Source organism: Haemaphysalis longicornis, unplaced genomic scaffold (genome assembly GCF_048455015.1).
Source record: "Haemaphysalis longicornis isolate Haplotype H1 unplaced genomic scaffold, Haemaphysalis longicornis Haplotype H1 scaffold_5, whole genome shotgun sequence".
NCBI lineage: Eukaryota > Metazoa > Arthropoda > Arachnida > Ixodida > Ixodidae > Haemaphysalis > Haemaphysalis longicornis.
The window spans coordinates 76,922,555-76,946,920 of NW_027526385.1; the positions used below are offsets into that span (position 1 = coordinate 76,922,555).

Below are 24,366 nucleotides of genomic sequence, written 5' to 3' on the forward strand. Positions count from 1 at the left end.
TGTAAGAAGAAAACTGGGGCACGAGAATTAAGATAAGACTGCGTCGACCAACTTGCGTACAACTTGAAGTAGTGTAAGAAAAAAAAACGAAAAAAAATTTTAGTGACAGAAAAATTGCCAGTCGGCAATAATTAAGAAATTTCTGAGTGTGTAATTTCTCTGAGGGGTTTAAATTCATTATTCCGCAGCCCCCGCCTCCGGTACGGCGCGCCTCACAGGCCACGTTAAACCGAAATAATTTTGTAGGGCCACATCACTTTCTGAACTTTTGTGCGCAACTGGAGTCACGATATTTGAATCAATCGTGGGGAAAAAAGAGAGGGGGCGATAATTTTTCCCGTAGTCGTGACTCAGTATGGTCGAGCTTACATGCCGTCTGGCCTCAATTCAAATTTAATATTTAATAAGATCAGACTTTTTAATGCGAAGCACTGTACGAGCTGAAATAACCCTCTCTCTCCCGTTAAATAACAAATTTTGTTTTCAATACCGCGTGACGGTTTATAACATTCTCGAGGAAGGCGGCAACGTTCCGTGCGAAGTTAGGAAAACCAACCAGTGAACACGGATTAGAAATTAAATCCGTTTTTACTAGCGCACTAACAGACGTGACTGAAAAGCAAGAAATTCTGCCCTCCACTCTGCAATCTCGCATTCCACCGAGCCCTGTCGCGGGTCTGTTCCGTGTTGAACAGGATTCCAGAAGTGTGAGTTAATTTGACTACCCAGCGCAAATGCCCACGTATACTAATAGATTTTTTTTCTGACTTGCAGCCGTAGAACGAATTTGAGTAAACTTTTGCATTTAGACGTATATTTCAAGCTTGGGCTCTATCTTATTTTTTTCCTCGAAACTGCCCTCGACGTGAAAACCGTATTTTGAAGTTGGTTTGTAGGTGAACAAGTGAACAGCATGTTTTGCATAAGCATTGTTGCCAAAATTTCACCCCCCCCCCCCCCCCCCCCCCTCCGAACAAAAATCCTGGGTGCGCCAATGCGTGTAACGATATGCGCCCGCTCGACCTGCAGAACGGTGCGCAGCAGTACACAACTGCGCACGTTGCAGTGTGTAACTATTCCACCCAACCTCTTCCAGCCATAGCTAGAAGTTGAAGTGATGCCAAGGAACAAACATGTGCGCGGAAAAGCCCAAACACAAGCAAACCCAACAAGCCGCAACGCTGGCCACCCGTGCGCGGCAGCGAAGACCGTCGCGAGGAAAGGAGACGAGAGGATTAAAAGCAGCGCCGCAGCTTGCAGTGGCGCTCGCGGGAACTATAAAGAACACAACAAGCAAAAAAAAATCGCGGACACGGCGCCGGCGGCCGATGCGCAGGTCGCTACTTATAAAGCCGGTCGTGGTTCTACCTCTCTCAAGTGACCGCAATGGCGGCGAGCCACGCTGCCGTGCGGAATAAATTCTCAAACCTGGCCGAAATTCGGCTTGATTGCGCGATTTCTTGGGTCACCGCGAGTCATTCAAACACATTTTTCACTAAGTTATCGTTCGTATTTCGTTTTCATTTTTTTACCCATGAAAGAAGGATAGTCAAAGATGCCAATGCAAGAGAAAACAAAAAATCGGTATATTTCGAAAAAATCGCGTTTTTTCGACCCGCGTGTCCCCTTAGTGAGATACAAACTCTACCAGGTGCATTGCCCTTGCATCTGGCCCTATCCTAATCATGGAATTGGTGTTATTCAACACAATTGTATACACTAGTTGGTAGTGCATGCATAAAGTGTGTACTGCCATTTTTTTTAGGTTTCCAAGGAATCCCATTTTGAAAGCAAAATGGGGTAGGGCGTTCCGCCGCCCCGATACATGGTCACCGTCAGCGAGAAGCCTTGTCTGCTCTCCCCACTTTAAGGACACGGAATACATGGCTTATCAATGAAGAACAAGTAATCAAATGCCTAAGGCGGTGCTGTCGCTAAATATAGCAGTACCTGATTTCATGCATCTTGTAAGCTCATGATTTTCTAGCGTATAGTTTGCCAGGTTTCTGGACACTCAGTGGCTAGTATGCATACATTATGATTGGTACTTATTCAAGAAACGTGCATGGAAATGTAACTCTCTTCCCGTTCAGATGCAACTATCGGCAAACCTATGGGCTCAAGTCTTTTGATTCTATTCAGCCCTATCTTGCCAAGAGCGGCCAGAACAGGATAGCACCTACACCTTCTTATAATCATCTGGCAGAAATAACGAGATAAAAGTACAAGTGCCCCATTCGTGTTTGTGATCTGCTACCAATCATTTTGGTTGCTTGTGAAGTACATTGAAAAAAAGAAGTGGCGATAATTTTGAACTGTATTTTGTTTTTGCGCCTGCAGTGCATGCATACTTTAAAGAATGTTGTGTTCGATTTCCCAATCCCCGTCAATTACTCCAGATGACTGCAATGGAGAGTGCTGCTGCTGGCGGTGAGTGTGTGGGCGCAGCTGTCCACACCACTGAAATGGCGCAGTCTGCAGACGAGCAGGTACAATCGCATGTCCTCAGCTGTCTTCAATGAAATGAGATGACCCCATAAAAATTTTCACCCTTTCATTTCCTTGTCCAGGCTACAGCAAGTAGTAATCACTGTTTCTGTATTACACTGCATCTGCTTCCCCCAGGCAGTTACACTTCTAGACACACAAGAGGACATGGATGTGTTGGACATTTCTGGTGCCCGTCCCATTTCCACCCCCACTGGCTCGTGGGCACTGTCATCAGAAGACGCCCTGGCAGCTGGGCCATCACAGGTGGCTTATTTTTTCTGTTACCGTATAAACTTCTCACCTGCAACTAGACCAATTATGTGTAACTGTAGACTCTAGATGATCTGAATCAGTTCTTGGGGCAGAGGAGATGACAGTTTGGAGTAGATAAGGAAGTTTTTACAGCCGACATTAATGTGACAGCTAAACCAGAAAGACCCACTCACACTATTTACGAAGCTCACCAACAAGTACTATGGATGTATATATACCGTATTTACTCGCATAATGATCGCACTCGCGTAATGATCGCACCCCTGAAGTTTGTCGTCAAAATTCAGTTTTTTTTTTAAATTTCCTGCGCAATGACGCACCCTGAACTTGCCGCAGCAGTATGTCGTACGTGTGCCAAGTCCAGCTGATGATGATCGTGCTTACCTCTGTTTCCTTCCCTTTCAAAGCGGACGTGGCTATGTTATTGCCGCAGACTTGCCGACATTAGCGATATCGGCAAGCATGCGTTCAATATTGATGAGGAAGAAACTCTCACTAAATGCACGTAATGTACTCGCAAGACAAAGAAAAAAATGCGCCCAGCTTGCTGCATCGGCCCTAATGTCTGTTTTGATGTTCCGCACTGCGACAGCGGCAGCCACTTATTGGTCGCCCTGTTGTCACCTCGCAGCAAACTCGTTCTGGCGCGTTCTGTAATTCATGAAAACACTGCATTTCGCGCCACTTTGCAAAGCAGCTGGCGGCGGTGTGCGGAGTTATTAGGTTTTTATTTATTATTTTTATTATGTACACGAGACCTAGCGTAACAATTTTGACCCGCAACTTGCTTGCCTTTTCTGTGCTCAAAAGTTTTTCGCGAAAAATTTACCCCGCGTAATGAATGCACCCCTAAATTTGCATCTAATTTTTTTGGAAAAAAAAGTGCGATCATTACGTGGGTAAATTGGCCTCGAGGACATACCGTGGCGCCACCTACGAGTGACGTCACTTGTAGGACGCCGAATCGTGTTGTCGTCTGCTACAACACATTTCCCGTGCGTACGCGGAAGCGTGTTGTTTTGTTGTGACCACCGTCTCGCCCGCTCCTTGTGTATTTGATGCAAATTAACAAAAAAAGTTGTATGTAAACCAAATAATTCGGGAAAGCAGTCAGCGACTCGCGTGTTCCCGGCGACACCGCCGCGTTTAGGTAGTTGCTACCATCGCGACCCACAGCTCTTACATACGCAGCCAGCTAACGCCAGGGACGATGCAACTGATGCCGAGAAAAGTACGCTGTAAATCATTATGAAATACTTGTGACGGGACATGTGCAAAGGCGACGGAAACGCGTCGTAACCTTGTAACAGCGACAGAAACGCGTCGCTCACTTATGATCTCACCGCGCGAACTGCTCGTATTGCCTGGTAAATGAATGACGCGAGAACGGTGATCAGATTGCTTCGCCACACATGCTTAAAAGTATTGTTATGGTCTGCAGTTTGGCTTAATCAGTGCCTATTTCCCCTGCCGTAGCCTGTACTCTGCACGGCTAATGTTTACTTTTTACGACTTGTCCGCAATGTCTGAACGGTATGAACGCGAGTTTGTAATGCCTTCGAGCGGGTTCGGACAAGGCTATATTTAGTTTTCATTAGGTGCTCGGCGTGGTAATTTATAATTGCAGCGTGTTTTGTATGTTTACAGTAAGCCGGCATTTCTCAAGCATCAATTTCGAAACTCACGACTGCTGACAGAAGGCCAGGCTGCGTACGAGGCGGAACACGTCGTTAATGATTTCGGGTAATGGGGATATTTAGAATAGGAGAACCGAGCGCTGGGGGCCCCCAAGAAGTTAGAGGAATCCAAACGCATCACGCGCGTGCGCGACGGGAGGGCCTTCACCAACAGCTCGCAGCCGGCTTCGGATGCACGTAATCGGATGTTGGGAACTTTAGGCTTGGCATCGCAGCAGATATTTCATGGCCGTTAGAGTTGCGAGTGACAGTCCCTAACAGGACGTTTCACCGCACTGGAAACTCTGTAAGCGCGGTGATTTCCGTTGAAGCGATCGGCGATATCTGCGCGGCCTCCGCCGATTCTTGCGCGCAAGCATAGCCATCGTTCGGCTGCTCGCCGCAGCGTGCGTGAACGGCCCGGCGCTGCCGGGACCGACCTCCGCGGCCGGCCGGCGTAAATCGCGGCAGATATTTGAGCATCGCTTTGAAAACCACAGCTGATGACACTACCTATCAGAATTTTTCATCACACTAACATCCACTTTCACCAATCTGGAACTTCTTTTCCGCGATTTGTGTGATTTTAAAAAGCGGCGACAAGTTGTTGCTGCCGCGACCTGCGTCGGTTCGAGCCGCACCGTCGGCTGTGCGGGCAGGCACCGCGGCTGCGAGTGCTTCTGCAAGCACTTAACGCTTCACGATTTTCTGCTTTATACATTTCTTGCAAACAAGGGAACTAGAAACTTCACTCGGCGATCGTCGCAGTCCACATTGTTGATCGGGGAAACAAGCCGCTGCTTACGCTTTGGTCGCATATACACCATGGTATTTGCGGATAATCTATCGCAGTTGATGCGGTTATAGTCACCATTAGGTCGAACTGCGCTTGACGCACTGAGAATTAACTTCAAACGAAAGAAATTACCACGAAAATACTTTTAGAACGCACTTCCTAAGCGAAGTGTCACGCGCTGCAAGCCAACTACGCAGCAAGATAGGAACGGTGATCCTACAAGTGACGTCAAAACGATCGCAGCGCCGGCCTCTCCAGTGGTGGGCCTCGCGGCCAATACGGTACTGCGCAAACAGTTTCTCAAACCATTTACGTCAGAGCATATACGCTTTGTAGGTAAAATCATAAGACTTCCCCTGGTATGCTTATCAGACTTCTTTAGTGTTATGTCGCACTAGCGTCTCCTTGCTTACATTCTCATTTGCTTAGCTATTCTCTCTGCGCTCTTCGCCTCCTCTGACTTTGCCTTGGCATATTTGTGTAGTCAACCCCACTTTGCCCGCACAGAAACTGGCAGTGCATCTGATATAGAACTTTTAAGAGGCTATACACAGTGCAACTTACTCCAGCATGGAAAACTTACGATACTTCATGTCTATAATTGCCCAAAATCACTGATGTCAGTGGCATTGGTGTGCCTGTTTTTCATGTACAGTCACACGTACCTCATCCTTATTACAGCAAAGCTTTCTATACCTCACTGATGGTGATGGTACCTGAAAACGTACTTCACGAGAGCCAGCTTTACACAATGGGTTTTCACAAAGTCTACAACAATCATACACTGCTACCCCACAGATTTCGAGGTTACATGACTCCACTGCAGGAAAGCCAACTTCACACAATTACTAGACCCAATCACACAAAAAAATTAATAGATAGGAAAAGCAGTGCAAAGGTGTGGAAGGTGGGCAAAGTGTGTAAAGTGGGTCTGGCAGACCAGTGGCACATCTTCTGGGACTGTGTCCGGTTTCCAGACGAAGCCAAGTCAAGGAAGTATCCGCCGAAACTCCAAGAAGCAGTGCGTAGTAACGACAAGGACGTTCAACTTTGGGCTGTCCAGCAGGCCCGGGGTGCGCTCGAAAAACACAGACCGGCGACCCGGCAACAGGGTGCGTTGGCGCTGTGCAGAGTAACAGCAAACCCTAGGTCGACGCCAGGCCCGTGTCGCAGCGAGAAAAAACCGTCGTTTTGCAGGCAACAATAAAGTTATACCTAACCTAACCATAGATAGGAAATCGTAACATTACATTCAATTAGCTCAATGTTGTTGTTGATGTGGCCCTTAGGGGCTGATTGGATTGTGGACTTTGCATTTGTATCTGAGAAAGATTTATTGGCTGCTCTGTCACGTGTCAGGGGACGCATGCATTGGGCACAACTTCAGTCAGCCACAATAGTGGGAAAAGTTGGGCTGGGGGGGTAACACTATCATCTCACACACTGGAGGCCCCGCATCAATTCCCACTTGGACTTAACAGCACCGATTTTTTTCTTCAAAGCAACTACACCACTTTGTTTACAGAACTTCACTAAAAAAGTTGATATCAATCTGCACTTTTTTACTTGGTTTTTGTTCTTTACTCCATCAGCCATTTTTTGTGTGCACATATGCTAGAACTTAGTACCTTCACCAATATTATACTTCGCGTTATGTTTATTTTGCTTGCTTGTGAACGACTCTACGACTCTTTCCTCAAAGCAATTGTCACTTTTGTGTGCGTGTGGGTTTTTTTTTTACCAAGTACTGTATTGCTCTTTTTTGCATATGTGCATCCAATAAACTTCTTAAAATCATTGTTTTCTTATACACTGTTCAGCCATCAAGTGCAAGGTCATGGGATGACCCTATGGAGGCGGCACAGCCATCTGTGGAGGCTGCACAAGCAACCTGTTTTCCTTCAACACCGTCAAGGCATCGTATGGTAAAGAAATATGCTGTTTTGTTCAATATTCTGTGCTGTAAACATTACTTGGGTAGTTATATGTTGTCTAATAGATACAGTAAAGCCCGCTTATATCGAAAAGCGCGGGGATTGTAAAATAGTTCGATATAGCAAAAGTTCTATGTAGAAAGTGGAGCAAAAAACCTTACATGAGAGCAATCCTGCCGACGGAGTCACGAGCTAACGCTGAGCTCTTACCATTCTACAGTTCACTATTGATACGACACTTTCCCGGAAAGAAAAAAATCCTTTATTGGGGCGGAAGAACTGCGTGAGTGTAGCCTGCTTCTTGGAGCGCAACGCGTTGCTGGTAACTGCTTGCTCCACGGTATCTAAACAGTCAACAAGGGCAAGATTGCTGCCCTCATGGCACTGCAGCAGTGCAGTATCGCCATAGCAGGGCCACGGCAGCGACGGCTTCGCTCATGCTCGGAAGCGGTACGGAGTCCTAGGCATCTTCGATAGAGTGGAGACAAGTATGGATACAAGCGAATTACGGTGAACCCAGCGAACCGAGCAAGTGCACGCAGCGAGTGGCGCGGACTTGAAGCTCGGTGACACCGCAGCCCGCAGCGCCCAATGTGGCGCTTTCGGCTCCAACGGCATGCATGCGTGGAGCTGGTCCACTCTGCCACGGCCGGTTTGGACGCGCCCGAGCTGGCGCGGGAGTCGGAAGCGACACCCGCGACACCGCTGCGCGCTGATGTATTGCGGGAAAGCCTGCCGCATGCCTAAGGAGAGCGAAAAATCCCGCGCCGGAGAGTTTGGGAGCAAAATCGCATGCAATATAAAAAGTTTAAAATGCATGTAATTTTTATCAGAAATATGCTTTTGATATAGGCAATAATTCGATATATCCGTGTTCGATATAAGCAGGCTTTACTGTATTAACAGATGGGTAATTCTCATTAAATTAGACATTCTCATTAGAATGGTTGCCTAATATAGCATGCAAAAAGATGCGGTGTAATACCTGGCTCATAAAAAAATTGCTCGTATGAGACAGTTACAATTTTATTCATCTGGACACACCTTTCAATAACAGCAGGTAACACCAAAAACATTTAAAACAATTCAATGGCTACGCACTGGCATACGAGTTTATTTCAGTTACGCCACTAGGATATAAATTACTGGCGAAGGGAGAATGATGCATGCGTGGCCCTAAAAGAAATGTGTTCCCGTGTAGATATATGTAAAAGGTCAGAATTTCACCCCCACTTATGTAATTAGAGGAAACTGTTAATGCTTAGTTCGTTTTCATTTTGCAGCTGCCGGCCATGGAGGACACTCTGGAGCAGGCATTTTTGAGAAGCGAAGTTCGGCGCTACGCAAATTTGCAGACAGTGAGCAAAAAAAAAAAAGATAAAAACTCTGCAGCAGTCTCGACGCCGTCTTGCTCAGAAGGTAGCACATCTTCAGGACATTATTAAGGATTTGTCGGAAAATCGAATTCTGGCAGATGAAGATGTAGCAACCTTGCAGTGTCTTGGTGGGTCGAGGAAGGACCTTCTAATGCGGCAGTTGGCCAGAAAGTCGGGTGCCCGACTCCAAACAACATAACGACCAGAACTGAGGGCATTTGCCTTGACGTTGCATTTTTATTCACCGCGGGCTTATAGATATGTGCGAGCTGTCTTGGACACGTGCTTACCTCATCCAACATCCACAGACACTAAGCAAATGGTACCAATCAGTCGATGGCGCTGCTGGCTTTGTAAAAGAGGCGTTGACCGCATTGGAAATGAAAGTACAGGAAAATTCAAAGAAGGGCTACTCTACACTTTGCAATTTGGTGGTAGACGAAATGGCAATTAGAAGGCACGCAGAATGGAATGGGAAAAAATTTCATGGGTATGCAGACGTGGGGACAAAGACAAGTGACGACAGTTTCCCGATTGCCAAAGATGCATTTGTCTTGATGCTCGTTTCAATCAATGGCAGATGGTTACTTTTTTGTTGACGGAATCAGTGGGGAACAAAGGTGCAGTTTGGTGCTGCAAGCTGCCAGCCTTGCCCATGAAAAAGGCGCACACATTGTTGGTATCACTTGCAACGGTGCAGCCTCAAATCTCTCTATGTTGTGCAGCCTCGGCTGCAAGCTAGACTTGGCCAAGCTGGATGCCTCTTTTCCACACCCAGTCACAAAGAAGCCTATCTTCGCCCTTTTGGACCCCTGTCACATGCTAAAGCTCCCCAGGAACACAAGCTTGTGTGACAAAAAGACAATTGTAAAAAATTCGGCAGGCGAACTAATCATGTGGAAACACATTCTAGAGCTCCACGAGGTGCAATACTAAGTGTTTTATCTGCTAAATGTTTACTCGCGCTTGTGCATACAAATACAATATGTACACAGAATTATTTTGATAAAATTACTGGTATCAGAGTAAACTGGAGCTCTACAAACAATTTAGAAAATAAGAATGGTTCTGCTTAGAGTTATAGGGCCTTGCAATAAATGCCCTTTGATTATTGAAGATGGCTTTATTTTGCCCTCACTCTTGCGCCCCCCTTGCCTACTGCTAACATTTCGAATGTAGCCCTTTTGTTTGTGATCTAAGTTTGTTGCTTTATATCACATTTTCATGCTGTTATCTTGCTTCAGAAGTGTTGCTCACAATGATTTTTTTTAGAGAGATACATGTGACTATGATGTATTTTTTCAACATTAAATTTGTATACCCAGGCTGTTGGTGTACAGATAAGGAGCACTTCTAATTCACACATTCGTTCGAGATCAATGGCCTTTGAGACAACTGGACGCTGTAGGACTGTATTGTGTTGAATATTTTGCTGTGCAGGTGATGGATCTGTTTGTTCTTTTGTGTGCCATAAAAAATTTACGCTAATTTGGAAAAAGCAACTCTTCTGTTAAATACAGCAAAATTTAGGCATCGGGGGCCCTGAACACAGAAAAACAAAAGAGCAAGCGGACCAGAGGACCAAAGGAACGCCAACATACTGTTTTCTTTTCGCCAATTTGGAATGAGCGGAATCTCAAATTTATACACTTCATGCCACTTTACCCCATACGCGCATGTGGACAAATGAAATCCTAACGCGGAAATATGAACCAGAACACGCAAAATTGAGGAATACTGTTAGTGGGGGCCAAATTGTGGCGCGCCATTGGTATATTTGGAAAGCCACATTTCCCAACTTCGTTAATTAAGCCACGCGTCAATTTGACTTACATGGAAAGAACGCTATTTGTGCTTACTGGCTCATTTTCCTGATCGCGCTTTATTTGTCCATGACTGTACGTATCAAACTTTTAAAATTTACCGCAATTGATTCTGTGCAGTGTATTTACCGCTGCACACAATAAAGAACAAAAATGGCATTGAGAAGCACTAAAAATCTATTGCTATTTAATGTTTACCGGGTACACTAGCAATCCTTTTTAGCTACAACGTAGGCTCATTTCTAGGCAATTAACCTTTTTTTTTTCACTGTCACTTGCTGTCTGGCACTCGCCACGGCCGGTCCGACTCAAACCGCCGTGCGGCAGGTCCTACTTGCCTTACTAAGGGTACCACTCGCAATAAAATTATTGTCGCACCCACCTTTAAAATCACTGGTTCAGCGATTCTTTTGTCCAATGCATTGAATGAGATAAAAACGCACCACAAATGTTCAACAACCGCGCACAGCACGCGTACCACGCGAATGCGAACTCCCAGCACAGGTAAGCCAAGTTATGCCAGAATGCACGCTGGCGAAACCAAATATTTTCGCGCTTCCAGGCAACTCTCAGCTGATGGGGCACTATCGTTGCACAGCTGTGATGACAAGGGAAGGTGGCACATAATGCACTCGTCGCAGCAAATGTAGGCCAAAGCAAACCATGAATGTGAACTCCACAAGCAGCCAGCTGGAACCACTAAATGCTACCGCGGGCCGGGGTGGTGTAAATTCCACAAGGCACTGCACGGGAGGGGCTTGAGGAGAGAAGGAAGCGGCATCGGAGGAGGTTGGCTTGCGAAAGCTGGGGCAACTGAGCTGGAGAGCCGGGTCAAAAGAGCCGGCTCTTCGGTGCGAGTTTCACGCCCTCTATTATGGGCGCGGGAAAGCAACTGCACTGCCGCCGTCTGCCGGGCCAGGTGGGTGATGATGATCAAAGGCCTCCCCTTTGAATCGGGGTGACGATGTGCGCCATCTAGCCTATCTTAGTCATTTAAATTTAGTTAACCCTCAACTTGTATTTCTTCCTAATTCTGCCCTGCCGCTACCCCTGGCTGGGATGACACTTTATCGACTTCCCTGTTTTTTTCCGCCAATACTTAGCCGCTGCTTAGTAATACCTACTGCTGACCAGTTAATACTTCCATCAACTGCAAAGCCCAGTGCCTCAGGAAGTAGGACTTTCCCCCCAATTCTATCCGGCTGAATCTTTTGGCATGCTATTACTATGTGGTCGATTGTTTCTTTATCCCTGCCACATCCCACACGTGTCATCCTGGGACGAATATTTGCTCATGTATGTTCGAGTTCTCAAGCAGCCAGCCCGCTCCTCAAAAAGCAACGCACTACCTTTATTGTTGTCATAAAAGTTCTCTTTCCGGATCTCTTGTTTGCTTGCTTTATAGATTCCCAGTGATCCCTTCTTTTCCATCCTCTCTTTCCACATGAGCGTCTCTGTTTCCTTCACTTGCTTTTTAACTGCCCCCCATTGTTTATTCACCGCAGTCAAGTTATATTTAGTCGCCAGCTTTTGCGTCCTCTTCCGCCATTGGGTGTCCACACTTAAGGTACAGGTACCTGTGCACTCTGGCTGCCCACTTCTCATCTAAATGTCTAAGCTGCTCAAAACGTATTTTACTTTGCGCTTCCCTCGCCTCAAATGAAGCCCAACCCATATCGCCTTGTACGGCCTCATTGTAGTCTTACTGTGAGCTCCCAGTGCTAATCTGCCGACTGCCTTTTGGTTAACCTCCAGTCCTGACAGGATATCTGACTTTAAGCATAATACGGCATTAGAGAACATGAGTGCCGGCACCATTACCCCTTTCCATTTGCCTCGTACTACCTTGTACTTCTTGTATCCCCAAAGTGCTCTATGCTTCATTACTGCTGCGTTTCGTCTCCCTTTCAGTTTGAGGTGTTCTTCATGAACATTCAGGTAGCCTTTTCCTTCATTAAGCCAGATCCCCAAGTATTTGTACTTATCTACTAATGGTATGGCTTCCTTTTGAATCATTAGTGGTGCTGTATGAGCTTCCTCGGTAAACGCCGTGACTACAGATAGCTGTGGGTCAAAATGTAGGCCTTGGTACGTTGCCTCATCACCACAAATGTCGACCAGTTTTTGTAAGTCTTTCGCATTATCTGCCAGCAACACTATATCATCCGCGTACATTAATCCCTGAATTCGTTGCTCCACCAACTCTCCGTTGCTTCGGTATGACATGTCAAAGCCTAAACCACTCTCCTCCAATCGTCTTTCCATTCGTCTAATGTAAAGTGTGAACAGCAATGGCGAAAGGGGGCACCCCTGTTTTAAACCTCTTCGAATGTTCACGGGCTCTGTGCCCGTATGCCCTTCCCATGTAATACGCGCCTTGTTATCCTCATATATTGCCCTGAGCAGCCCTACAAATTCTGACCCAATCCCCTCTTCTAGTATATGCCACAACAATCCCCTATCTACGTTGTCAGAGGCTCTCTTTATGTGCAGAATCATTAGCCATGTCGGTCTGTCCTGTGCTGCTGAAATTTCGATGGTCTGGGTTAATACGAAAATATCTTCTTCTAAACACTGGCCCGGCCGAAATCCATATTGCAGTTCCCCTAAAATACCGTTTCTTTCCACCCACTTCAACAACTCGGATTTTATGGCTTGTATAGCTAATCTATATATAGAGCACTGACGGGACCGTAATTGGCCTGTATGAGCTCGCCTTGTCCTTCTCTCCCTTGCCTTTATTCCTCCGTTGCTGCCTGTCGTGTGAGGAGACAGTCCGAGTCAGGAGAGCCGGATCTTTTGAGCCGTTCTTCGGCTCTTCTGCTCAGTTACTGAGCCGAAGAGCCAGGTCAATTGAGCCGGCTCTTTGGGGTCAGCTTCGCGCCTCTATTATTGGCGCAAGAAAGCAGCTGCCCTGCCGGGCCAAGTGGGGCTAATTTTCCAAATTCCTCCAGCGCGTCCTGTCTTGTGAGCAGACAGTCCGAGTCAGGAGAGCCGGATCTTTTGAGCCGTTCTTCAGATCTTCTGAGTCGCTCTTTCCAAAGCCGCTCGAGAATGGCGGTTGAGGTACCACGGCAGCGGTGATTGACAGATTAGGAGGCCGCAATGGCAGCAGTAAACGAACTGCGTCTGCATTTTGAAAGTAATAAGAAAATAAACTGCTGTGACCTATTCGGCACAGTTACATTTCAGCCGAATCTTCTGAGTCGCTCAGTTCAGCGGCGGTTCTTTGGCGCAGTGGCTCTCCCAAAGAACCGCCGCTCAACGGCAGCTCGCTTGATAAGAGAACCATTTTGAACCAGGTAACTCTGGATGAATCGTTTCATCACGTTCCGGTAGAGTTAGTAGAGGCGCATCGGCCGACCCAGCCAGGTCTTGTGTGCAGCTTCTGCTATCGGTGCCGAAAAGCGGACCCGTCTTGCTTCGAATAAACTGAGCAAAGTGTTGTTCATGAACCACAATTTACATTTCATATATTAAAATTAGATTCTTGTATCAACTTTTCCAGAATCATTTTTTCTGGCGCCACAGCTCACTAGTAGTCTTTCTGGGCTAATAAAGTTGACAAAGAATTTACATTTTTTTTCTTTATCTATCAACCGAAAGTGATCTTGAAAGACCACAGACACACAAAAACCTTTGTAGTGATGGTGAAGCCAATTCGTTTCTCTACAAATACACCGGATGATTTGACGAAAGAAAGGTTTCCATAACAAGGAAACGTTCATGCACTTAAATTAAGCAATAATTTAGATTATGCCTAAAGAAAGGGTAATGAACCGCTGAGCCGTTCAAATGAACCGGTTCACTTCATTAAACGGACCTGTTCTGAGCCGCTCACTGAAGTGGGCCACTTTGGCCATCTCTACTAGTTCCTGCCGGTGGTTGCTGCGAGGAGCCGGCGCTGCGGGCCCACCCTGCTTAGAGTTCCTCTATATAGCTCCCCCTCTGCGGGAGCTACATAAAGGAACTCTAACCCTGCGGATGCGTGCGTCTCCCACTCCGCGGGAAAGCTATGCACCACTGCTGCTCTTGTTGTCCTTTTATTTTTCGCTACAATCCTGGCTACTGGCGTACGAAAAAGGGGAGGAAGAGGGGCGGGGTAGCAAGAAACCGGCAAAGACACCAGCTCCATGCCCATCAATGAATAATGAGTTCCGATAATTATTTTTGTATCGCAGTGCTACGCACCATCCACACGCGGCTTCGATGAATGTTTGCAATTTCTGAAAAAAAAATAATGAATTTAAAAATGAGAGATCATGGAATCACCCCTATAAATTGCTACCTTTGGCATTTTCTTTTGTCATGTGTGTTATGTTATTTTATTTACCTTTTATTCCTTCAGGTCCAATCCCCCTTCCCGAACTCAAATCCTGAGCACTCCAGTGTTGTGCGTGTCTGCCACCAAGTGCAACAGATTCGCAGAATTTTGCTAATTTAAATTTGTTCTCAGCGCGTAATTGATTCACCTTTGCTAGTTTCAGTGTTTCGAGTTTGTGTGCAGGTTTGGAGTACGTTGCTTAGAGGCATACTCTAATTGTCATAGGTAACTTCTTAAAACTAGCGCAGCAGCTGTTAAGATACCATGCCGGAGAAAAGGCATTGGTGGATAACAATTTGCGAATGAAAGGGCACAAGGCAGACTGGAAACGAGTTTATTCGGGGAAAATTCAATGACATCTCACAGATACTATATGTACAAACGCATGAGAGCTTGTCGCAAGCTAGCAAGCGAACATTGGGTAATTACGTCAAAGAATTTCACAATGTATTGCAGGAAACGGGAAAAGATCAATTGTACCACTTAAATACATAAATAATAAACCATTCCCCAGTTCGAGCATCAAGGGAAAAAATCATCTATCAATTTCGTGATTTAACCATATGTCGGTTATCAGATTTAAGCCAGCTATCAGTTTTGCGATTTAACCATAAACTTTGAGGCAAGCAAAGGCTTGTTACAGGCAGCACTGTAGCGTCAGAACATTCTTCCATCTTCTTTAAATGTAACTGATTAGAAGAGGGTTAGACGACTTTATATAGCCCTCGATTAAGGCTGGTGCACAAATTCCCTCACGCTCTGAAGTGACAAAATGTCATTACATTTTCAGGATCCCAAATGAAAACCACAAAACAGAGAGAGTTCCTTGATAGGAACTACATAAAAGGCTTAGGCATAGCCTTGGAGGACGCACACTGGCTTTGAGGCATTTCTGGTACCATGCTGCGCCAACTGCTTGAAGCTATAGCTGTGTCAGGTCTGTTAATTCTGACCACCAAGTCAGGTCCTGCGACTGGAAGCAACATATAAAAATTACATCAATTTGATAAGTCGTCTCATTGGTAGAAGAGCTGTTTCATTATTCTTGTGTCTAATTTCGTATCTGATTCTAAAGCGCATGCAATTTTTCGACCTATTTTTTCCGGAAAAAAAGTGAGCGTTAGAAACAGGTGAATATGATACCACATTTGCAGTCTTTGTCAATAGCTCGTGCCAATAGCCCATGCCACAAAAAATTCAAAGAGCTTAGCCTTCAAGTGTGATGGAATTGATTGACGACAGGGATAACGAAGAGTGCAGTCCATACTTGGGAAGCAAGCTTGTACGTTGAATTGCTCGTGGCTGATTTGCCCCTTAGTTGCCTAGAAATCTTCTACAAGTACTGAGCACTGGGGCACACCAAACTGCACCATACGTCAACTCGATGCTAGTGTACGCCGTTCGTCGTGAATGCAGGAGTGCTGATCTAAAAGAAGCCATGAACGCAAAACAAGTTTGTTTCACCACACAGACTGCTTTGTCCCGAAAACGATGCCAATTTTATGGGAAACTTCCAACAAATAATGGCTATACCGTATTTACTCGCGTAATGAACACACTTTTTTTCCCATAAAACAGAAGCAAAGTTGGGGGTGGGTTTATTATGCGGGGTAATTTTCCGGAAACTTTTTGGAGGGACGAAAGAAGGCCGCATCAAAAAAATTATAATGCATTAGATAACCTACCTTTCGCGTATATATACGCGTGCGTACACAATTGGTAAGCAGCATTTTTATTGAACTACACTTGTCTTCTTTTGCCAAGGTTTCACATAGCCAATTCAGAAATGTTTACCGGCAGCGCGATTCCCACACTCAAATGCATACTCCAGAGCCTTTAGCTTAAAACTGCCGTGTAACAGACATTTCGGCCTATCGCCAACTGAAAAGTGCACAACGTGCAGAAAAGCAAGCAAGTAACAACACAGTCATGAAGAAAAGTAGACGCTCCGCGGACTGAGCCGACTGAGTGTCGTGATTGGCTGTCCCACGACACTGCGCCGGAGTGTTTGTTCGTTTTTACTCTGAGAGATGGCGCTAGGTTCGATGCGACGCCATCACCAGCGGGAGCCAGTGAAGTGGGAAAGCTACAGTATGGCCATTCGTGGGACTGCAAGATTGAAAAGTTGGGGGAAAAAATAAACCAAATTTTGACGATCAAAGCTTGGGGTGCGTTCATTACGCGAGTAAATACGGTATTAGGGAAAACACGAAGCAGTGGCGGCTCCTCAGCCACTTTCCGCCGATTTCTCTGTGACCTCACAGAATCTTGTTTGCATGATTGGAGGCTGCTGAACTAAGCCACCGTCAAGAAGAAAGAATGGCAGAGCGTATTACAGCCTCTACTTCCCTGTGCGGCTTTCACTTGAATGCTATCGTGCAGTTAACATACTGATAACTGTTCTTATTACTGGCCTCTAAGGTCACACCTTCCCATATTAGGCCACTGTGGCACTAAACAGGAAAGTTTTTCAACATTTCTTGCATTTTTGCGGTTAAAAGATCTCATGGCTGTAATGGAACTGAGTGATAGATAAACCGCAGCGGTGCACACTTGGGCGCACCGATGCGCCTTTTTATCCTCGATAAACTGCACTGGTTTGCACCATCTCTCCTCGATAAATTGGGGCGCACTGTTGCGGGGCAATTTTTGGTTGCCCCACTACGCACCGAGAGAGTCGATGGGGTGCTGGGGTGCAATTCGAAGATACATCGCGAATGACGCTGGGGAAGCGGCATCCCGCTTTCTGTTGCAGCGACGGCACATCAACGCACTTGCGTGAAGGCAGAGGGAGCTGTATATTGTTGCTGACAAGGATGACTTGCTTGCGAATTCATCGAGCCATGATGCGCCGTCTCTGAACTGGCAGCAACAACGGCCAGAGATAAATGAGGACGCGAACTTCGTGCACTGCAAAGAAGGCTGCATGCATTGCCAGGCAGTTAAAGATTTGCATTCGTTTCGTTTGATTCTTAATTATCATGAGCAGTCACTGGAGTGCCTAGATCGTGAAGACCTACATGCTTTGCTGTAGCGGAAGAGCAGAACAAAACAGGCACTCGAGTCATGGCTCTAATGGAGATGAGAAGCATCTTGTATGTAGCTGTTTAGTGGAAGCGGTGGAAGTACGTTGTCATGCATGTACTTGTGAAGGGTAAGGGTTGTGTGTACATATAATCATTGGCCTTCAATAAATACCCCTTTCGAGTAGCGCTGTGTCATGTTAGGCCGCGGTATAGCCACTTGTGAACGTTCCCATGAGTTGCTTTCGCAGCTTAAGAGATGGCGCTTGGGTAGAACCGTTCAGTTTGTCCTCAATCACCGCTCTATGCCGGTGTGCACCGTTGTGGGGCACTGCACCGCGCCAGTTTTGGGGGCAACCCCGGTGCGTGTGTTACCTATGAGTTACTCAAGGCTAGTTCTTTTAAATTCAACAAAGTTGTATTCTGTCTTCATGGGCCATTTAAGGAAGGGTGCTTTCCTTACTCGAGAGGGAAGCTTGTGTGTCAAACTACTTGTGGCATATCAACTTTTGATGAACACTCTACACCGGGCACACCGGTACCCCAACTGTGCAGTACGTCAACTCGATGATGCGCAAACGCAGCACTCCCAATATTACAGCGGGAAATTCTTTGAGAAGAAGTGAAGTGAAACTCTCTCCCCCTCATCACAGCCCCTCTTCGAGACGCTGCGGGCGGTGCGAGGAGACCCTGCAGAACCTGGCGAGCTTTGCGGACGACCTGGAGAAGGACAGCTACTCCCGGATGCCGCAGGGACCCATGAACTCAGGTCCCTTCGTGCGTTGCAGTAGTCAGGTGGGCTTGCTATACCGTAGTTGCTGCTTGGTTCAGGGCTCGGCAAGCCAGTAGTATGTGTTTGTGCGCTGGCCGATGTTGCTCAACGTCGTGCCCACTGAAAATGACGTAGTAGCGGTTGTCGCATTGTCTCACTGGAATGCTAACATCATATGCATGCCCAGTCGAAAAAGACAAGAAAAATTTAGTTTGTCGCATTTTCGCGTGTCATACTGTCGTCTTGTCGTATTCTTGTCATGTCGTGTGTGGTATTCCTGTCCTGATTTTGATGTTCTGTCGTGCCGAATTCCGGTCTTGTGATCTTGATAAGTAGTTGCATATGGTTTGAATGTTATTGTCTATTGGGAATAGTAGGGTAAATTGCAGTTCTGTTGTGACTACAGATATGTTTATTGTTGAGAAAATTCACTTTTGTTACGACAGAAATGTGTGTCGTAACAACAGATTATGCAAGATGGCTGGGGTGTTTGCATTGGCGCACTTAAAAGCTTCATGCTTCGGGCTTATTCTCTTAGTGAACAAGGCTTCCGTATGGAAGTTGAAATCTTTCTTACACTTTTAATAAACTTGTGGTCGAGCACCACAAGTTTTTAACTATGTGCTGAGGACAAGCAGCCTAGTGCTTTGGCAGTTGCTCGAAGGAACAGGAGGATTGCTCCATGTGAATGAGTATATGGCACTGGGTGGTCGCAAGAAGTATCGGATTTTTACCTATCTCGGAACGGAATGTTGTGTTAGGGGTACTACTGCTCCATAAAGTGGCACGGTCCAGATAGATGTGGGTGTGCTGACTGAGAGGTCCGTAGGACAAGTGTGATCCTGATCGTGTTTTAAACTGCGCCCTTATTGTGGTACATTTGTGCAGTCTCTTTGTCTGGGGGACTGAGGGCTGTGAATTTTTATTGGTGCACTGCCTTATATGGAAGTCAAATGATCAAAGAATGTGGTTATTCTGTTTGTAGCTCTTTCACTGCACTTTTTTTTTTTTTAGTGGCTACACAGAGGCAGGTCATGTCCCAATGAAGTCGCGTACAAACTTTGCGGATACGGTTTCTGTTGTAAATGCAGATTACAGGTTTGTGCATGCAGGCTGAATTAATATGTTGATTAATTTTTGGCTGTGGGACCAACACACAGGAGAAATGCATCCTAAAAGTAATCTTGTTAAGACAGACTGAGGTGCGGAATGAACGTGCATGCTGAGTGCTGAAAAGCAACGGTACCTTTTTTGTTTTCTAACAGCATAGCTGTTTATCCAAGCTGTAAGTTGTCTAATGGGAACATAAAAAAACTTATAACAGTGAAGCCGGTCTTTGCAAGTGCCTGCTTGAGTGCGAGCACAAGTGAGCACTCGTTCGCTCGCTTGTTTCTTCGTTCGTTCGGTTGTTTATGTGCTCGCTCACTTGCTCGTTCCTTCCTTCCTTCTTCCCTTATGGTGAGCTTGGTCCGGTGGCGTGCTAACGTGGTCCACTTTGGGAGAGATGTGAAAAGCTGCGGACAAAATGATCGGGGCCTGCCAGTCATGGAGAACTTTCTGCAACAAGTTCAAAAATCAATGTGGGGTGCAACGGCGTGGTCTCCAACGAAGAGAGAGGGGCTGCCAGCGCGGCTGTTTGCCCAGCCGTGCACCACTAGAGGGCTCCATATTAATTTTGACCACCTGGGGATCTTTATTGTGCGCCGAAATCTCGTACACACGGGCGTTTTTGCTTTTCGCCTCCATCAGAAAAGCGGCCGCCGCGGCCGGGAATCGAACCCGCGACCTCGTGCTCAGCAGCGCAACGCCATAGCCACTGAGCCACCACGGCGGGTTGATCATAATTATCAGTGGCATCTTAGCGTCTACTGCAGGGTGATGAAGCCATTCTTGGGCGAGTGAAGAGTAGTTTGAAAAGGAGTGGCTGTGCATTTGTTCACTTCTGAACGCACCCACTTCCTGTCGCAGTTGTATTTTATGCTGTTGCTGCTCATTTTTGGGTGGATTGTCTCCCATGCAAATTTGTTTTCTTATCTTTAACAGGCACACATCCTGTACCTCAACGTTACTCATTTATCTCTTCCCCCTTTCTTATCTCTCCTCGTACGAAGCAGCCGAACGTTTCAACCAGCCGCGCCGACAAGGACGACAAGCCCCCGCGGAGGGCACTCACTCCAAGCCCGCACGCAGGCATGCCGTCATCCATAATGCGCCACCAAAGCACAGTTACTGCCTCCACTGCGCGTTCCAGCAGCTTCGAAGGCCCCTGCTCCCACCAGCATCAGAGTGCGACCCCAGGGGCGCGCTTCGCGGGGTCGTCTTCGAAGTTGCGCACGGCGAGAGTGGTCGAGCGGTCGGGCGGTGGCCCGCCGGACACTTTCGTCGAGGTCTGCGTGACCAACATCAATCCTGGTAGTGAAGCCAGAGACCTGAAGAAGATGCTTTTCGTCCTTTCCCAAGAGCACACGATGGTAATTGTCTTCTCGTACACTGCTGCCATTTTGTAAATGTTCCGGCACAACTGAGGGAAACATTCCCAGTTGTTCAGCTGTTCTTTGAAGCAGTTGCGTTGCTCATTGTGTGCGGGAACAAATGCCCCATTACAAAATTTAGCAACGTATTCATTTGAACTTCTCAATTTGAATCAAACAGGGCACCAACCGAACCTTTTAAAATGATGAATGACACTGACGGGGGCATTGCATTCCGCATGCACCTGATGTTTAAATGATTATTTTTAAATATAGCGGTGCCGGACACTCGCTTAAAGTACCATCATGTTTTGGTAGGCACTTTCCTACCAAAGCTGCTCTGCGAAGGCAGTGAAACGCAGCTGCTTGTAGAGTAGCCGCTTATATTACATATCTTCTGTGCTGTCCTTCTTCCTATCTGTGCCCTGTTTTTAGCGCTCTTTTTTTTCATTTAGCTGTAATGCACCAACTAGCCCAACAGCACACTTTATTGTGTTGATGCATGTCGTCTCCCACCATTTCTCAACAGGGGCTGCAGTTCTCTCTGGCGCTCACGCCGAAGGGCTGCTTCATGGCGAATGTCCGGGTGCCCAGTGCCTCCGATGCACGGCTTGTGATGGAGCGCCTGCAATAGTGTCGGCTGGGAGAAAGCCTTCTCAAGCTCTCTCTCACCGAGCCGTTTCCGTCATCGCCAACCAATTTACGTTTGGGCCGGAGCAGCGGCTCTAATCGCGTCATTTCGGTACACTCCCGTTTTCCCACCTTGGCCTAAACACTTTCAGTGTTTAGTGAGGCAGAGTTAGCAACATATCCCTTCCCTGTCCAGCTATGACACTCATACAGTGTTCTAGAATATGGGCAGTGTGTCCGCTGTGCCAAGTAGCAATGGTGGAGGTGAGGCCAGTGCAGCGATGCCTTCCACCTGGCGTACCCAGGGGGCGCTACGTGTAGGAGGAGTGCTGAACGACTATGTTTCCGCAGACGCTCTGGAAGCATTCGCATAGCCGGTCCACCTGAGGCCATTTTCGTGTGTTGTGGTCGTAAAGAAAAAAACAAAAAGCTTCATGCCTATAAGGCTCATAAACACTGTGCAGTCATCGGTGGTGAGGCAAATTGGTGTGAAACTTGACGCCAGCGGTTTTGTGCGGGGTTCACATACTGATCCTACTTGTAGATATGCTTCCTTTGTCGCGTTCTGCTTGAGCCTGTTTACTGTGAGAATTGGTCTTGCTAAGTAAAGAGAGACGATATATGCTGTGGATCAAAAATGTGTGGTTTTGCGAGTAAAATATTTTGACCCTTGTTTTGTTCAGTGGCGGCGAGGAGATCCCCCTGGAACGACCATATTTGTCAAGTGCAGCCACCCCCATCATATATGTTTCTTCAGGCCAGTTATGTTTCAGAGGCACTGTCAAGGAAAATGAACAAAGAGACATCTGTGACCAAGTTATTTCACTGGCAAAGCGGACTCTACATGCATTTTTAGAGCAAAGCAAGCCTGGAGAGCCAAATACGGAGGCTTTAAAATGCTAAGGGAATTTGATCATGCTGTCCAAAACAATAGTGCACCATACGGAAGCCTGTGTGTTCCACCGTAGAAGTCCATACTCCCCTTCTGGGCAGGTGAATCCTACCATACATTTACCTTTTTTCCGAATAAATGTGATTGTAATTTGAAAGTAATTTAATTTTTCCTAATCATCTTGCATTTCACTGCTCGCTGAGTAGTCCTCAATTTAAATTGAACCCATTTAGTGAGTCTCCGAGCTTCTGCCCAGTAGGTAGGTGAGTAAGCTGCAGCTGTTTTACACTTTCCTCTTCAGGGACGATGGTAGGCTGCCATTCATTATCTGAGAATGCCTGAATGCACTCCACCACATTCTTATCCTTCTAATTATCTCTCTCTCGTGGTTGGGATCCGGGGTCACTATTTGGGTCAAGTAGATAATTCGCCATATCTACTGTAAATTACCACTGATTTGTCCTCAAGCTTACCGACCGTAATTCTCCCTATGAAGAGCAGATTTAGCTCGTATATTGTATGGCTGCCCAGAGGACCCTCCTGCATTTAAGCCTGCGATTAGCCAATTCAGGCCAGTTGGAGTGCGCGATGCTCGGCACCGGGCCGTACAAGCAAGTTGGGGCCATGACAAGAGTGCTGGCGAGGCATGGTCTTGTCGCCACCCCCGTGACCAATAACCCAAGGTATTCTGCCCCCTTTTGACGAAAAAAAGTTTTATTTGTCCATTAAGTGTGCTAATACACAAAACACCATAGCCCTGCCTATAACTGACAACAGGTTAAAAAAATTTCATTCTCAAAAATTTTTTTGTGCTATGTATGAAAAAATGTTACGCAAGCTGATTATTAAAAATCCATCATTTGGTTATATTAATGTTCATTTTGTGTTGATGCCCAATGCTTGTAGTATAGTCGCAGCGATACCTGTAGAGTTGTGAACAAATAAAATGCAAACACGAAAATGGGAACGAGAACACGCAAAATTGAAAAATACTGTTCGTTGAGGTCCAGTAATGGTGTTGTTGCTAAACTTGGAAAGCCACAATTCCCAACTGTTTTTGCATCTAAGCCACGTGTCATTTTGACTAGAATGGAAAGATATTGCGCTCTTTGTGCGCTCTGGTTCATATTTACGTGTCAGCATTTCATTTGGCCATGGAAGCACCAAGTATGTTTCATATCGCCTGCATGTAGCTGAGAGCGTAATATTCTTTGCGCAATGTGCAGCAATATATGATGTTACTGCCCATTTCTTTCTCCTAGTTGCGTTGGTAGTGTTGTGATTTCTCCAAGGGGTAAAAGTCCATGGACGATGACGAAGCTGATGGTACGTAAACAAGAAAAATCCTAGAATGACGTTGACAGCGCATTATCAACAGCGCGGTTGGCCTAACTGGTTCGTCACAAACCGGTGTCCGTGATTTGTTTTGTCTGTTCAGTTCTGGTCCGGGTTCAGCCTGCTAAAAAAAATAACGGTTCAAGTTCGGGTTCAGTTTCAGGAAAAATATCGGTTCGGTTCCGGTTTTCGGTTCGACACCCTGGATTTTTGATAGGGTCTAAGGGTGTTATTGATAGACAAAAAGGGTGTAAATCATGTTTCAGTGTAGAGACGCCAACCACCCAGGATGATCACTTCAAGAACAATGCAAAAAATCATCCCCCCCCCCCCCCCCCCCCCCCCCCCCGCTCTTGTACCCACTTGTGGCCAAGATGCAGCATACAGCGTACAAGTACGAGGTCGTAAAGGGAGCCTGAAAAGGGGTCATGGTACTAGGATTGACTTTCGGAAACTCGGTTCTCTGCATGAAACCAGAGACCCAAGTGGGCCTGGAGGTAAATCAGAGCAGTAGGCAGACTGACCCTAGGGGCCCACAGCAAAACTATGAA

The 24,366-nt window shown here is 46.4% G+C and overlaps 1 protein-coding gene and 1 long non-coding RNA gene across 2 annotated transcripts in view; both read left to right on the top strand.

The window, feature by feature from the left end:
* The window catches only part of LOC144139297 (uncharacterized), a 32,373-nt gene extending 10,754 nt beyond the window's left edge, over positions 1-21,619 (top strand). The window contains exons 3-5 of the mRNA XM_077671690.1: positions 18,369-18,510; positions 20,602-20,958; positions 21,488-21,619. Of these exons, the coding sequence (XP_077527816.1) occupies positions 18,460-18,510; positions 20,602-20,958; positions 21,488-21,592 (513 nt within the window). The 5' untranslated portion in view covers positions 18,369-18,459 and the 3' untranslated portion in view covers positions 21,593-21,619. The remainder of the gene's footprint in view (positions 1-18,368; positions 18,511-20,601; positions 20,959-21,487) is intronic.
* Positions 2,617-10,009, top strand: LOC144139296 (uncharacterized). Its single transcript, XR_013316135.1, has 3 exons — positions 2,617-2,754; positions 7,056-7,160; positions 8,453-10,009. It is a non-coding gene; the product is annotated as an uncharacterized LOC144139296 (long non-coding RNA).
* Positions 21,620-24,366: the final 2,747 nt, after the last annotated feature.